Source organism: Ursus americanus, chromosome 19, assembly GCF_024610735.1.
Source record: "Ursus americanus isolate L20-20 chromosome 19, mUrsAme1.1.p, whole genome shotgun sequence".
Taxonomy (NCBI): domain Eukaryota; kingdom Metazoa; phylum Chordata; class Mammalia; order Carnivora; family Ursidae; genus Ursus; species Ursus americanus.
The window spans coordinates 13,775,082-13,791,715 of record NC_142145.1 but is presented as its reverse complement, the minus strand read 5'-3'; the positions used below and the strand labels follow the sequence as shown (position 1 = coordinate 13,791,715).

Here is a 16,634-nt window from a genome sequence, read left to right as displayed (position 1 = left end):
GTTTCATTAAAGCTTCACTCTATGTCCCACTGTTCAAATGAATTCTCTCTCATACTCCCAGCAGCTGTTTGAAATCACCTTATATATTAGGTAGCTTCGTGTTTGAAGCATACTTTCTGTACAGTTGGAAATGTTTTCTTTTCCCTGAAGTTTCCACTTGTCCTTGTTTCAGGGGATGAAGAAATGTACGCTATCCATGTGTGCCATTGTGTTTCCTCCAGCTTCTTATTCAATCCATATATTAAAATTCATTTCATTTGGCTATTTTAATTTGGAGGGTTTGTCTCTCAGTTGGACTATTCTTGTACAATGGATTATTCTGTAAATTCTTAGTTGCATTTCTCTTTTTTAAAATATGCATCTTGTGCTCTTTCTCATTTTGTAAAGTGTGTGCTTTTTGTTTTATGGATACAATAGCTTCTCAGATATTTCTGAGAATTTTAACATTTTTAGGTTCTTATCTGTTCCTTAAATTATTTCCTCAGGAGTCAATTCTTCATTTAATCTTTGGTACTTTTTGGTCATATTGCAGGCTTTTGACAAATGGTGATTTTTCAGCCAGACAAGTCTGCAGGGAGGGTTAGCAGCTTTGCTCCAGAATGGGTGAGCCACTGGGGAGGAATCAAACATGCTGCAGGGCCCCCAGATGACATGAGGCTAGCAGTGGCTCTGCAGGCACATGTTGAGCATCAAAGCACAGCAAGTTCATGATCAGCCAGCAGGCCTAAGTGGAAGAAGGTAGGCAGTATGCACCTGAGCCCTGTGCAGAAGAGCACCTCTTCCCTGACCAATCCTTTTAGAGTGGCTGGTCGAAAGTAACCCACAGTCTTGCTTTCAATGTCCTGTGTATTTTCTTCACACCAGGAACTGATAATATATTTCTAGTTCATTTATTTATTTTATTATTCTCTGACTATACCACTACACTGTAGATAAACAGATGCATAAGATATGTATATGAGATAATATGGGGCATGTTCCAATCAGCACATGTGATAATCTTACAATTAGGGACACTCTTCAAAGGTAATTCTACCTTTGATGTATATTATGTAATATTAGGGTAATTAATTTCACATGATCATAAGTTGGAAAACCCTAATTTTGCTTGGTTTTTGCTCTCCTATTCACACAAATACACACAAAGTCAGGGATGTATTCACATTATTCAGAGGGCAATGCAATATTTAAGGCTTTCTAGTTTATGAATACCACACTAGTGCTGTAGAAGTTGTCAAAAATAATTCCAATGAAGTCATTCAAACGCACCCCTAACACCCATACTTCAAAGACTTTCTACATATATTTTGGTCAAGACCAAAATCCTTCCTAATTTAAATGTGAATCCTTGCTAATTGAAAATGAACCTTGACAAGGAGGAATAAAGGAGGCTGAATAAACCGGCCCACGTTGGGAGTGCAGAGCCAGGGTTGTGACTCCTATCTCCCCTCTCCTGATTCAAGGAAAACAGATTGAGGGGAACAAAATCCTGCTGCCCACCAAAGTCTGCTCTCCTCCTTACCCACCAGTAGTTGTCAATGTCTCCCAGAATTGTATCATTGGCCGTTTCTTGTCACTTTCTAAGTTCTCCTAGAGCCTCCTACATGTGCAACAGTTAACGCCACCATCTTATCTTATGCTGATGCCTCCAAACCCACACAACCAACTCTCATCTCTATGTTGAGATCCAAGTCCCTAACTTGTTACACTATTTTTATTTCTAACTAATTTTCAACTAATTCTAACCAATTAATTGGTATCTTCAAACGTAAGCTAAACTCAGAAACATTCATCCTTGTTCCTCAAACCATCTTTTTCTTCTTTCTACAAGCCATAATGGTAACAATCAACCAAGCCAAGAGTCCCCACACCCTCCCAGGCAGGCCCTGTCCAATGATCTCCTTAATGTCTCCTACACCTCTCTGTGCCCTTTTATCTCCTTTATCAGCTATTCAAAGGCATCTGGCATCTGGCCCATTATTTACAAAAACAGTAGAAGAGGCTTTTGGTTTAGAGTTTGCACTAATATAAACAAAAGACCAAGTTTCTAAGTAATCTATCCTGTCAGTACTCAAACTCATTAAAAAATTCCTTCCTACAAGTTAATAAAAAATATAAGACTTACTTAAATGGTGTAAAAAAAACTGGTAAAGTAGCTTCTTTTTTCTGAGTCATTTTCACCTGGGAACCAGATAGGAAAATATTTTATTATATTATAAAGGAGAAAAAAATTAGTTTCATTTTGAAATACAAACATCCATTAAAATGTCTCTTTGGGGATAGGTTATTACTTTAGAACTAAATGGAATTTTATGTCACTCTATTATTCCATAAATATTTAACCAGAAATTTCAGATTATCATACTATCACAATAAGCTGAGAATTAATCAAGTGTGCAAAATAACATACTGTAATGTAATACTTCTTTTACTCTTAGAAAACAAAATAAGTCAAACTGCATTAACAGTATTAAGAATAACAAAGTTTCAGTTAAATGGTCACCTCTTTAGCTAAGCTTAATGCATATGGTAATGTACATGAGATGACAAGAAATATAGCAATCTCAAATACTACTTCTGTGGGGCAAATTCCAATTAATAAAGAGTTGGTGTGTAGTCTTTATAAGCAGATGTGGTAGTCTTACAATTAGAGACACTTCCCAAAGGTAATTCCATAGCTCAAACTGATTCATGGAACGTGCACCTCACAAATGTTAAGCTTTATGACATTCGTCAAATACACAAAATTTAAAGATAATAAACTATAGAAAATAACTTCTTAAAACACAAAATCAAATATTTTCACTTAATATATTTGATTTTAAAGTTGTAGTAGTATCCATTTTTGTGTGTGTCTTATTTTACCTTGAATTGTTCAAGAATCTGCATTGCATTTGTAAACATGCTCTCTGCTTTGAAGAGATCAGTGTTGTTAAGATAATCTACAGGAAGAATACCCTGTAAATAATAAATACTGGTTTAATATTAGTATTAATATTATTAGCATACTATTATTAGTATTAATAGCTCAGGCTATTCATATAAAACAAAACAGACTTACAAAGGAAGCACTAAAGACAAGACAGGTAGATGAATAAATTACTGAAATAATTAAGCAAAATATCTTTTTAAAAATCATAACTGAAAAATGTTCTATTATTTTTTCAACAAAGTACATATAATAAATAAAGCAAAAGAGATGAAATAGGTTCAATAAAACCTAGCATCTATTGAAAGACTATTGTGTGCTAGGCACTGAACAAAATGCTTTGCACACATGACAAATCACTAATTGTGAGCCACAACCAGCATACTTAAAAAGAAAAAAAAAAAGCATAATAAGAAAATTGAGAGTATAACGGGCATAGTAAGAGTAAAGACTTTCGTGAAACTTTTGTTTCAGTTATACACATACACACATACTTATGACAAAAGGGTCATTTTCTCAGAGTTCTGAGTTAGAGGACGTTATTTTTTAAAAGTTTGATTTGAAAAGCTAATAAGAATGGCTGGCTGGAATACACACACACACACACACACACACACACACACATTTTTTTCGTTTTCAGCATCCAGTTCCCATTTTTTTTTTTTTTAAAGATTTTATTTATTTATTTGACAGAGAGAGAGACAGCCAGCGAGAGAGGGAGCACAAGCAGGGGGAGTGGGAGAGGAAGAAGCAGGCTCCCAGCAGAGCAGGGAGCCTGATGCGGGGCTCAATCCCAGGACCGTGGGATCACGCCCTGAGCCAAAGTCAGACGCTTAAGGACTGAGCCACCCAGGCGCCCCTCCAGTTCCCATTCTTAACAGCATTACCATTCTATGTTTAGAAATATCCCCCACTGTGGAATTTAAGAAACAAAACAGATCAACATAGGGGAAGGGAGGAAAAATAAAATAAGATAAAAACAGAGAGAGAGGTAAACCATAAGAGACTCTTGACTACAGAGAACAAACTGAGGGTTGCCGGAGGGGCCATGGGAGGGAGGGGTTAAATGTTGATGGGCATTGAGGAGGGCACTTGTGATGAGCACAGGATGTTATATGTAAGTGATGAATCATCCCTAAATTCTACTCCTGAAATTAATACTACACCATATGTTAACTAACTTGAATTTAAATAAAATCTTGGAAGGAAAAAAAAAAGAAAAGAAATCTCCCCCACTGGATATAATATAGTGGGTTTCTTTTCTTTTCTTTTTTTTAAAGAAGGGAGGCTCTTTCTTTTTTTTTTTTTTTTAAGATTTTATTTATTTGACAGAGATAGACAGCCAGCGAGAGAGGGAACACAAGCAGGGGGAGTGGGAGAGGAAGAAGCAGGCTCATAGCAGAGGAGCTTGATGTGGGGCTCGATCCCATAACGCCAGGATCATGCCCTGAGCCAAAGGCAGACGCTTAACGACTGCGCCACCCAGGCGCCCCTATAGTGGGTTTCTAATGGAGCCCCACCTTCCTTTACTGAAGGGTAGACAAATAACCTAGGCAAGCCCACTCAAATGGTAAGCACTGGAATTTGACCCTTGAGAGTCAAGGAACAAAAAGTACAACAGATGTAATACTCTTCTCCCCTAGTGTTGGTGCGCAGGGCATAACTGTTTGGTTCTTTCTTCCAAGTCTCTGGTGCTCTCTTAGTTTCTGTTCATTTCTAAGCCTGGTTTTTGAGCACCACTTTGATTCAACAACCCGGCAATAACTTTTTAATGAATTCCCTTTAAATGGATTAAGTTTCTGCTGCTTGCAATAAAAATTATTTATATATTTTTACCACTTATGACTGAAAGACGAAGATAAATCTGTACACATTTTAGCAAATATAAAAGTTTAAAGAAAAGCTATTAGACTAGTACTCCATGCTGTAGGTTATAATACACACACAATTATGAGATATTATTGTATACTTAGAAAGAAAGAGGAAAATACAGTTTTAAATGTAACCAAAGATTATTCAGAAAGACATAAAGAAGTAAATTTTACTGTACACTCTTTTTTTCTGAGAGCTGATAAGAAAATTTCAATTTTACTCCTTACCACTGAATTAAGGGGAAAGGGAACTCCAATAAGAGAAGCCATCAATGGTGCAACATCAGCCTACAAACAGAAAAAGTTCAATTCTAATAAGTCTACAGATATCAACAAAAAATTAAATAATTTAATGCAACTATATTTTGGACTATAATCATGATGTTCATTATAATCCACTACCTTCAAACATTTAATATACAATAGATATCAACTCTAAAAATATCATTTGTTACAGCTGCATTAATGTATAAAAAAATAAATTTGAAAGAGCCCCAAATGTAAAACACGCTAGAACAAAAAGTTACCTACCCTGGTAGCTAAGAACTTGACTACTTTATATAATAGTTTTTCAGTATTATGAAAAGGATGCTTTAACTAGATAGAAAGTAAATAGCAGTAGAAGGCTCTAACTGGAGAAATGTATTTATTAACTAAAGAAAAAGTATATACCAGAAGGTTTGGCCAGCCAGAGAAGTCCAGAAAAGATACAACCCCCCTAGTTTCCTGGAGAGTTGTTCGTGCCTCTACCTCCACCTCCCCAACTCCCCATCACTCCTCAGCCTGCTCCAACTTCCTTTCTGACCCTTCACCATCCCATAGACCCCTCTCCCTTAGAGAGCTAACATCCTCTGTTTTTCTAAATCTGATTGACTGTTTTTATATTAGTCCTTATAATTTCTCAGGCAATAAAGTGCTTAGGTGTCGGAATACCCAGTTCCAAACCCTTGCCTGCAATCCGAGACCTTGGACAGTTTACTTAACCTCCCCAATGCCTTGGTTTCCTTATCATTTATTTACTTATTTCCTTATCATTTATTTATTTTTAAAAAAACTCTCCCTTACAGAGTTATGGCATAATTAAATAAGATTAAATTTATAAAGTACCTGGCACCTAATAATCCCTCAATAAATGGTGGCTACAAATGCTGTTGTGGCTATTTTAATTACTTGGCCTCTCAGCAACACCATGTAGACCATTCCCTTCTCGGCTTCTGTAACACCACACTCCACTGAGTGTCTTCAATTTCACGGTAGCTCTTTTACAGATACCATCTCTAGTTCCCCATTTAAAGTTGGAGTTTGGTCCCAGGCTCTCAATGCTTCTCACTCTTTACCATCTGGACTCTCTTTACAAAGTAGCATCTCACAGAAAACTGGAAAACTCCAATGGCCTCTAATCGCCTTCTCCCTTTCCCCCAGAGTCCACTGTTGGCCTCCTCTAATCTGTTCTCCATGCTGCAGCCAAAGAAATTCTTTCACAAAAAGACAGATTATATCACTCTCCAAGCTTCAAATACCTCAAGGGCTTCCCCAAGCTTTAGGATTAAGTCCAAAGGCCCATAAAGTCCTGCAGGGTCTACTGCCTACCCAGACATCACACCACAGTCTCAGTTGCTCTGCAACGTGTGATCCTTTAATATGCCATGTATCCTCTTACCAAGCTCTGTGTACATGATGAACCTCTGCCTGGAAAGGGAGAGGGAGTATCATGTGCCTGCTAGCTCCTACTCATTCTTCAGTCCCAGCTCAATCCTCAGTGTCTCAGGAAGACTTTGTTGACCAGACCGTCTACCAGATACATCCACTCTCTGCTCTCCTGGCTTCACAGTCCTCTTTTGTAGTACTTATTAGCACAGCTATAATTTTACATTTATTTGTATAATAATTTGGTTACTTTCTGCTCTCACCCCCAAACTGTAAGCTTCCCAGGGCAGGCATTTTGTCTGCTTTTACTCATCATTATATCCCTTATACATGTTTAGTGCTAATGTCTACACAATGTTTAAACACACTGCAGATACAGATACCTAACAATGTTGGTGGAAGGAAGGAGTAAAGAAATTCTCATCTAATGTAGATTTGAAGTAGGAGCATTCAGAGAGCAATAGCTGAGTCTATATTTAGTTTTAAATTATAATCCAGTCTGGCTATAAGTAAAACATGTTTTATGATCTTCAAGATATTCCCTATTCCTCTGACAGTGATTTTATTGCAAAATTAAGTTGCTATTCTAATTTTATATATTTCCATTTATTTGGGTGATATGAAGCCATCCTGAGAGAAAAGACCATTCTTAATACACTGACAGAGAACAGGCTTCTGCAATCACAGGCCTGAAAATGAGATCCTGGACCTTGGTTTATCCACCATAATAAGAAATGCCGGCTTGTGAGGTGACCTGGAGAAGGTAAAATATTCCTACCACCTTGGAGGCCATATACCAATAATGCCACGCCTTCTACAAATCGTGAAGATGGCTGTTTACATAGCATATCTTCAACAATGAAAATTCCATGCTTCATATTTATACATAATGTTACCAGTCTAACTTGATTAGGTTGGCCATGCATTTTCCTGTAATCTAAGGTTTCTAGCTATGTAGTCTATATTTTGCCATTTTTTTTTTCCATTGCATTTGTAAGCATCCTGGGTAGAATTAAAGATAAAATATGTGTTAATAAAAAAGAAACGGGAACTCACGTACTACAGGGAAAAAAAGCCATAACAGGGTTTTATTATTTATTAGCTCTGTGCTTAAAGCAACTAAGCAAGGCAACCATGACAAAAAACACAGAAATTGAACAGGCATGCAGATTTCAATTTATGTTAATAATTCTTTAATTAGCCAGTGTTATTTGCAGGGAGTCTTCTTTCAGTTTTATTTGAAGTTTTTTTTATTTTGCCAGAAGAAAGATTAGTTGAGTTAAAATATTTGCACTGGAAGGATTTCCCTTGGTAATTGAAATGTTTTGAAAAATCCTTTATCATCATTATTATTAATCCTGCTTTTCAGATTTTTTTTGGTCTAAACTTCTTATAGGAATCAAAATTAAATTTCAAAGTGATTAAATTGAACTGAATACCTGATGGATATCTTGCCTTTTCCAGTTCTCTAATTTCCATTCTGAAACACAATTAGACACAAGAGCTGATGTTAAGATTTAAAAAAAAATAAGTTTCATTATTAAGAGATCAAGGTGTAATGTCAAACAAAAGTATTGGGAAAATCTATTCTAAGCCAACTATGAATAAAAAGGGCACTTAAACAGGCACAGCTGTATATTTCTAAAACCAGAATTTTCAAAGAATAGCTTTAAAATAAATATTTGGTGTTTTCTGTGATAATTTATTAAACTTTCAAAATGCTCATTTGCAGACAATTGTTTCAAAACATCAAAAGGCCAAGGAAGGGAAGACAGAAGTAAAAGGCACAATGGTAACAGCTGTCAGCATGACTACAACTAATGACAGTCCTGCTCCAGGGAGTAATTAAGGGAACTGATAGTCTGTTAGTCAACCTAAGCCTTTCTTTTTTCTCAACCGTCAGTTGCTCGCAAAAAAACTTAAAATTGTAGCTGTGATGTTCCTACTGTCACTAATCCCAAATGTTAAAATACTATAGTGAGTTACTATTAAAATCGCCTTCAGAGATAACTCATTCCCCTATTTTTCTACACATAAATTCAGAAATTTCATTAAACAGCCATCAAAACAAATGGTGAGAGACCATGTCTTGATTTAATGATTTTTAAGATATATTACCAGAAGGGGTCTAAGATATTTTTTTGATGAAATTTCCTTTAATAAGCTAATAGAGTTTAAAAATATGTTCCTGGTTCTACTAGTCAGCTATTAAAAATTCACACTAATCACCTGATGAGGAGAAAATACACATCCCCTTTCTCTATAACTTACGATTCTTAATATTCATAGAAGAAAAAAGTATATGTGTTCTATAATGATTTTTGAAGTTAAATCATTCTAAACCATTAATTCACTGAGAAATCAAGTGCCAAAATAAAGTTTTATCTCCTAAGACAAACATACTATTTAACCTAGTTTCTATTAGACCCAATCTAATCCATTTACCACAGAGCATAGGAATATAAAATGGCAAAGCTGCTTTAGAAAACAGTGTGGCAGTCTGCAAGAAATTAAACACAAAGTTATACGTGACCCATTTATTCCACCCTAGGTATCTACCCAAGAGAAATGAAAACATATGTCTACACAAAAACTTTTTACACAAATGTTCACAGCAGTACTATCATAATAACCAAATATGGAAACAACCCAAATGTCTATAAGATGATTGAATAAATAAAATATGCTCTATACATACAATAGAATATTATTCAGCTATTAACAAAACTACTTATATGTGCTACAATACAGAGGAAACTTGAAAAAATTATTCCAAGTGGAAGAAGCCAGACACAAAGACCAGACAGAGAGTAATTCCACTTATATGAAATGTCCAGAATAAGCAGATCCAGAGAGAGAGAAAGTAATGTTTGCCAGATGATAGGGAGAGGGAGAAATAAGGTGTGACTGCTAATGCATAAGGGGTTTCTTTCCGGGTACTGTTGAAATATTTGTAATTAGATAGTAGAGGTGATTATACAGTCTTGTGAATATACTAAAAACCCTGAATTGTACACTTTTAAACATGAATTAAAATTAAAATGGTATGAGAATTATGTCTCAATAAGAACATTAATTCAAAGAAATAGTCTAAGGAAATCTTACTACACAAACCAAAAAGATTCTTCTATGATAAAAATACCTAAACATGGCTGTCCCTGGAGAGGGTTTTAAAAAGAAAATTTCTAGGCCTCACCCAGACTCACAGAATTAAAATATAGTGACAAGGTCTGAAAATCTGTTTGTTTTTTAATCTGTATTTTTAACAAGTGTTTTGGATGAGTTTTATACAACTAATCTGGAGTAAGGCATTTGAAAGGAATCTGTTTTGCCCAATTAATAAAAATTTTGGAACTCTGAAAAAAACCTTACCTTACAAAATAAGCAAGGCTTCAGGGAAAAGGAATTCCTTTTCCTTGTGGGTTAGGAAGGAAGGGAGGCTTGAGTACCACAGACAGCGTTCAAAAGTACTCTCTTAGAGACAGGGCAAAATCAGTCCAGTTGTGAAATGTCAATTTATGACATATGTGTGATTTATCTGAGTGATAGTCTTTTCAGGTAAGATTTGACTCAAGAGTTTAATACAAATCCCAGCAATAAAAAGGCTTGTGGAAAAAAAAATAGGATAATTTATACTTGTACCTTCATAAGGCAGATAACTAAGACTACATATCTCTTTTGGTTTTTTTTTTTTGAGAGAGAGAGAAAGCGAGCACGTGTGTGTGAAGGCATGTGCGAGCAGGGAGGGGAGGGTGGAAGGAAGAGAGAGAATCTTAAGCAGGTTCCATGCTCAGCGCAAAAGCCTGATGTGGGACTTGATCTCATGACCCTGAGATCATGACCAGAACCAAAATAAGAGTTGGACACTTAAACCAACTGAACCACCCAGGTGCCCCTAAGACTGTATATTTCAATCTGAATAGTATAAACCAAATATATACAAAAGTAATACATAAAAATCATAATGATACAAATATCAAAATGAAAACTATAACTTGAAAAGTAATCTTTTAAACTTTGGTTTTATTTTAAAATGTATTTATAAAAACAATAAAGATAAATGTTTATACCTTTCAAAAATGCATCATCAAATTTCTGAGCTGATACTTTTTGGGGATACTTGATTCCAGCTCCCCAAGTGACAAAAGGAGTTAAAGTCTCTGAAGGATGACCAGCCCCATGGAAACCTACAAATAAGACACCAAGAGTAATAAGACAAGTATGTAAGAACTAACTTATACCTAAATATTTTTTTAAATACTTAATTTTAAAGAATTGATCCATATGTAATTCTACTTCTAGACACCACACTCCCAAATGCTTGCAACTCTGCATTAGTTAGTTTAAAAATATTCCCAAAGCAAGTCAGAGCATGAGCAACATACAGGCAAAAACAAAACAAAAAGAACATCTGTTGACTGAGTGGTTGAAAGAAGAAGAAAAATATTAACAATAAGACTTGGAGGAGATGCCACTAGAGTAGCTCCGTGTGGGGCAAGCAGGCAGTCAGGGCCAGATCTGTTCTGGAGAGGATAGCAATGTCTCTTTGATGAGTTTCTTCCAGGCCACTCTGGCTAGTGTAGCCAAAAGGCCTTTATAGAGTGGAACCAGCTCTCCAGAATTCTATACTGTGATTTGGGGACCCAAGACTCATCTTTGCTTTATCGTATTCTCTGTGTACACACTGTGTTTGCCTTGGGAATCTCACAGGGAGGACAAGCTCATCTAGGGGAGAATTCCAGGAGTCCTAGGGTCCCTGGTGATACCACCTTAACCTTACCCTGTTTGCCGTCACTTACAGTTAACTCTAGGAAGATAAATAATAGGATACTTTTTGTTTTCTTCTCCATGCTTTTCTCTAATTTCTCATTTTAAATGAGAATATATTCCTTTTATAGCTAGAAGAAAGATTCTTTACATAAGATCAGTTTTTTTTACATTAACACATTAAGCAATTGTATGCTAGACACTTTGTATATAGTATGACATCTAATCCTCTTCAACATTACAAGATATCTGCAAGCTACATTTACCACTACTTTAATCATAAAGTACATGTCACTTAAAGACAGACTAACCCCAGTCTGTCATCCCATGGTCAGAGGTAAAGATAAATGCTGTTTTCCCATCATTTCCATAAAAATGTTCAAGCATGGATACAATTTCTTTTATTCCGTCATCAACTACTTTAACGTTGTCCTTATATTCCCTGTTTAAAAAGAAACAGAAGAACAAATTAAATACAATAATTTGGAAAACTCAAATTTCTTCAACATGAGCTAATTACATCTAAAGTTGGTAACTCCTAAAAAACTTTTATTTTTTAAAAAGTTTTTGGGGTGCCTGGGTGGCTCAGTCATTAAGCGTCTGCCTTTGGCCCAGGGCGTGATCCCAGGGTCCTGGGATCGAGACCTGCATCGGGCTCCCTGCTCTGCTGGGAGCCTGCTTCTTCTTCTCCCACTCCCCCTGCTTGTGTTCCCTCTCTTGCTGGCTGTCCCTCTCTCTGTCAAATAAATAAATCTTAAAAAAAAAAATGGGGGGGGGCTCCTGGGTGGCTCAGTCAGTTGGGCATCTGCCTTCAGCTCAGGTCATGATCCCAGGGTCCTGGGATCGAGCCCCGCGTCAGGTTCCCTGCTCAGCAGAGAGCCTGCTTCTCCCTCTTCCTCTGCCTGCCACTCTGCCTACTTGTGCTCTATCTCTCTGTCAAATAAATAAATAAAATCTTTAAATATTTATTTAAATTCAATTAGCCAACATATAGTATATCACTCCTAAAATACTTTTTTTTTTTTAAGACTTTATTCATTTATTTGTCAGAGAGGGAGAGACAGAGAGAAAGAGTGCACAAGCAGGGGGAGCGGCAGGCAGAGGGAGAAGCAGACTCCCTGCTGAGCAGGGAGCCCAACGTGGGACTCAATCCCAGGATGCCAGGATCACTACCTGAGCCAAAGGCAGACGCTTAACCAAACGAGCCACCCAGGTGTCCCTCCTACAATACCTTTAGATTTTACCATTAATATTTTAAAATCAGAGCTCTTTAGATTGTTAAAAATAATATTCTCTCCTTTTAAAGAAGCGAAAGAATATGAAATAGTTTTCAGGAATAGTTTAAAAGGAGAATACTCTCATATACTAGCAAATATATTTTAATGAAAGCTTTTTACATCTCAAATGCATTAATTATGACTTTCAAGTTCATGTCTCTCATAATGCAAACTATATTGCTCCTGTATTAATAGGTAAGTATCACTGTTTCAAGTATAAAATGTTTCCATCCTTAAAGTGTTTGTGATATAAAACACTAATATAATGTTCTAAACAAATTATATTGAAGCATTCCATTCAGTTGAACGGACTGGTTTGGTATGAACACTTTAAACAGTCCATCATGTTCACGAAGGGGAGCGTGAGGTATTCATTACTGGCAGCTAATCGATAGGCTTTATAGTTATCTAAACCAAATTCTAAATAAAGAATAGAAGTATAACATGGATTCTTCCTCTTATGGTGTGCAAAACTGAGAAAAATATTTGCTGTTCTATATAAGGAGTGTTACTGAAATACAGTATACAAAACTTTATATGTTTGCTAGATACAAAACTGATTAAATGGAACACATAAGGAATAGTTAATTACATCTTTTTGTGATATAAATATTAACACCATATAAATGCTTTTTCCTCCAAGATTTCCTTAAATATTTCTAAAATATATACTTTTTTTCTCTGCCTTGATAAATGAAGAATATGGAATATAAGTAATGTGATAATTACAAAAAAATTATAATACTTTAAAAGTTCAAACAGAATAGCTTAGTCCCTCAAAAACACGAAATTAAACACAACATTAAAATTACCTCGATGTTGGTCGGTGAGCATGTCCATTTGTATCTATTCCTAATAAATGTAAGAAAAAAACTATTTTTTCTTCATTTACTTTAGAAAACAAAGATCGGTTGTTTCTGGCAGCATGAAAGAATTCCTATATGTAACAAATCAGTTAAAGAAATTTAGTTCATTTGTTTTATTTAAAAAATAATTCTGATGAAAACATCTAATGACATTTATATATAACTATAAAATTCAATTATCTTATTTTGTTTAAATTTGTCCTCAGGACCTACCAACACAAAGTCCTTATTGTCGGTTCAGACATCAACATTTGAATAATAAGTGAGCTATTTTCTGGGTTATAAGTAGGCCAAGAAAAGGTTATAGAAAGGGGATCTTGATTTCATGAAGATCTCATAAGCACTGAATAAAATACAGCAGGTTGAAGAAATATTTTGACAAGAGCCAAACAAAACAGTACTGGAGGCAACATTTTAGCAACATTTTATCATTTTTAAATGTTTTCAGAGCTGGTCTACTTCTCGCTGTCCTGTCTAGGTTACCAACCTAGTCCAATGAGTCCAACCATAACTAGTCACTCAGAACTTTGTGAATAGCTTCCAAACAATCTCCTTTGCCCAAGACTAGAATGTGTTCTTCACATTGTATGATAGAAAAGTGCCCTAACTTAATAAAATATGGGTCAAAAATTATTAATTTCATAATGATAAGCTGGATTCATAACACCCTAAGACAAAGGATTAAACTTCTACTTATACACACATGAACATGTAAACAAGTACCTGTGGGGAATACTTTCAAATTATTTTAGATAAGTCAACAGCGTAGGCCAAAATACATAATTATTGTTCATATGAATGTCTCTAACTATATAGTAGACGGTAACTTTAACAAGAGCTATTTAATTGTCCAATAAAAGTTTGAAGTACTTATTGAAATAATTCTTCATTATTACAAATACTAAAAAATGTTGCCATTAGAGAAGTCTGCTATTCAATAGAAGTAAATAAAAAACATAGTATGTAACCTGCTAGCATCCTCCTTAAAAGAATAAAACCATCCCCTAGCTTTCAAATACATTCTACTTAGCCCCTAAGAAGTTTTAATTCTAGATAGAAGTGGTGAGTTCTTCAAAAGAAAGGAGTTAAATTCTAATGATATAATTGAAAGCTGACAAAAACCAAAAAAACCTAGGAACTTAAGTTAGAATTTGTTCCATGACTGGTAAAAAAAAGATATTCCATTGTGTAAAAAGTGCTATTCATTCACATATGGACACAAGATCTGGGAAGCTATGAAATACTAATCTTGTAGACCTCAACCCATTAGATTCCTATTGGCTTTTTAAAAGTTAGTCCTCTGGCCACAAGAGGTGAAATATACCCCTAGCCACTTTCCCTTCCATATTTAGTATACTCGTGACCATCAGCCCCCATTTTTTCTCATCTCCTTGCAAAGGCACTCATTCATTTCTACACTCAACAAATATTTGTTATGCATCAAGGAAGACTACTAGATGACTACCCCAACATGCACTCTCCTTTTCTAAGTAAGAACCTGTGATTTCACAGAACATGGCAACGCTCAACCTTAAAACCAACATATTTCTCATCCTCTCATACAGCTAGATGTGCCTTATTGGTTGTAGCCAATGAGCTATAAATCAAATATTTCAGTCAAAAGACTATGAAGACCTAAGGCTCTTTGAAATAAATATAACTTAGTAGGAAAGAAGGTCCTTTTTGATTCCTCGCACTGTTGTCCTAAAACACTGAAATAATGGCATCTCTTGGATCATGAGAAAACTTTGAAGATAAAACTCATGCTCTGAGGACAGAGGAGAAAGTCAAGAGACTGGGTCTTAATGACACCGTGGAACCATTATGGCAGTCATGTACTGCATCAGTCCTGGGCTGCCTACTTCTGGCATTATCTTTACTGAGTAAAAGTAAACTTTCAAGCTGTATTTCTTTTTCCCTATTACACAGAACTGAACCTAATCTAAGCTAATACTTGTATCTATGTACCAGACAATTCCTTGACAGGAATTGAGTTAACAATGAGAAAAAGTCAGTATCTCTACCAACAAGATGTATTTAGGATTGAAAGGGGATACGCCAATGTATCAACAATTACAGTATGGCATAACAAAGTAGTTAAGATAGAGGTATCAAGGGAATATAGAAGAGGGTTATCTAAGTCGGACGGGAAGCTAAGTGAAGCAAAGGGAAGTCATGGAAGGCTTAATAAAGGAGATGGTGCACAGAGTTTTATTGTTTTGATTTATTTATTCATTTATAAAGATTTTATTTATTTATTTGAGAGAGAGTGTGTGAGCGAGAGAGAGAGCACAAGCCAGGGGGAGAGGCGGAGGAAGAAGCAGACTCCCCACGGAGGGGCTCAATCCCAGGACCCCTGGATCATGACCCGAGCCAAAGGCAGACACTTAACTGAGTCATGCAGGCAACCCTTCACAGAGTTTTAAAAAGCAAATAGATCCAACATGAATGAAGCTTAAGGACATTATGCTAAGTGAAGTAAGTCACTTACAAAGGACAACTACAGTATGGTTCCACGTATATGAGGTACAAAACAGAGATACATAGGTACAAATACATAGAAACAGAAAGTAGAATAGTAGTTGCCAGAGGCTGGGGGGGTGGGGGAATGGGGAGTTGTTCAATGAGCACAGAGTTTCAGTTTTGCATGATGAAAAAGTTCTGGAGATTGGATGCACAATGATGTAAATATACTTAACACTACTGAACCTGTACACTTAAAAATGACTAAAATGGCAAATCTTATGTTATAGGTATTTTACCACATTAAAAAAAAAAAGTGAGTAGACATTTACATGGATTTGTTTTGCTTGGATTAAGCAGGAGTCTCTGGCCAGGGCACAAGTCCAGGTACGACCCCTGACTCCTTCCCTAGCCTTACCTCAGATATTGCTCCCAGCGAGTATTACTGCCACCTTAACTTCCCCTTCTTTCAGTTCCTCAAACCTATTATACTGGTTCTTCCTTCAGTGCCCAAGATTTACATATTGCTGTTGGCCTGAAACACTCTTTTTCATGTGCAATCCAGATCCATCCAACTTTGTCTCCTATACTTCTGAGATCATCTCGAAACTCTCAGAAAAGCCTTCCCCTAACTGCCTAGATCACAATTTTCTAAAGGTATATTCTTAGTTCCTGTATTTTTCCTTCATACCATTTCCCATTGCTGATGATTTCACATTACTATTATTACTATACATATATACCATATTTTATGAAGTCATGGGCAAATCATTTTTTCTGATCACTAGCAGTGTTGAAATAAAGAAAGGAAAAA

General features: G+C 35.8%; 1 protein-coding gene across 2 annotated transcripts in view; it reads right to left on the bottom strand.

Annotated features, from left to right (window-relative positions):
• Window positions 1–16,634, bottom strand: part of PIGN (phosphatidylinositol glycan anchor biosynthesis class N) — a 111,606-nt gene that overhangs the window by 70,968 nt on the left and 24,004 nt on the right. For both annotated transcript variants that reach the window (XM_045790217.2, XM_045790218.2), the window contains 7 exons: window positions 13,304–13,428; window positions 11,526–11,656; window positions 10,518–10,634; window positions 7,887–7,927; window positions 5,029–5,088; window positions 2,866–2,958; window positions 2,126–2,181 (listed from right to left, as the gene is read on the bottom strand). In XM_045790217.2, the coding sequence (XP_045646173.2) occupies window positions 2,126–2,181; window positions 2,866–2,958; window positions 5,029–5,088; window positions 7,887–7,927; window positions 10,518–10,634; window positions 11,526–11,656; window positions 13,304–13,428 (623 nt within the window). The remainder of the gene's footprint in view (window positions 1–2,125; window positions 2,182–2,865; window positions 2,959–5,028; window positions 5,089–7,886; window positions 7,928–10,517; window positions 10,635–11,525; window positions 11,657–13,303; window positions 13,429–16,634) is intronic.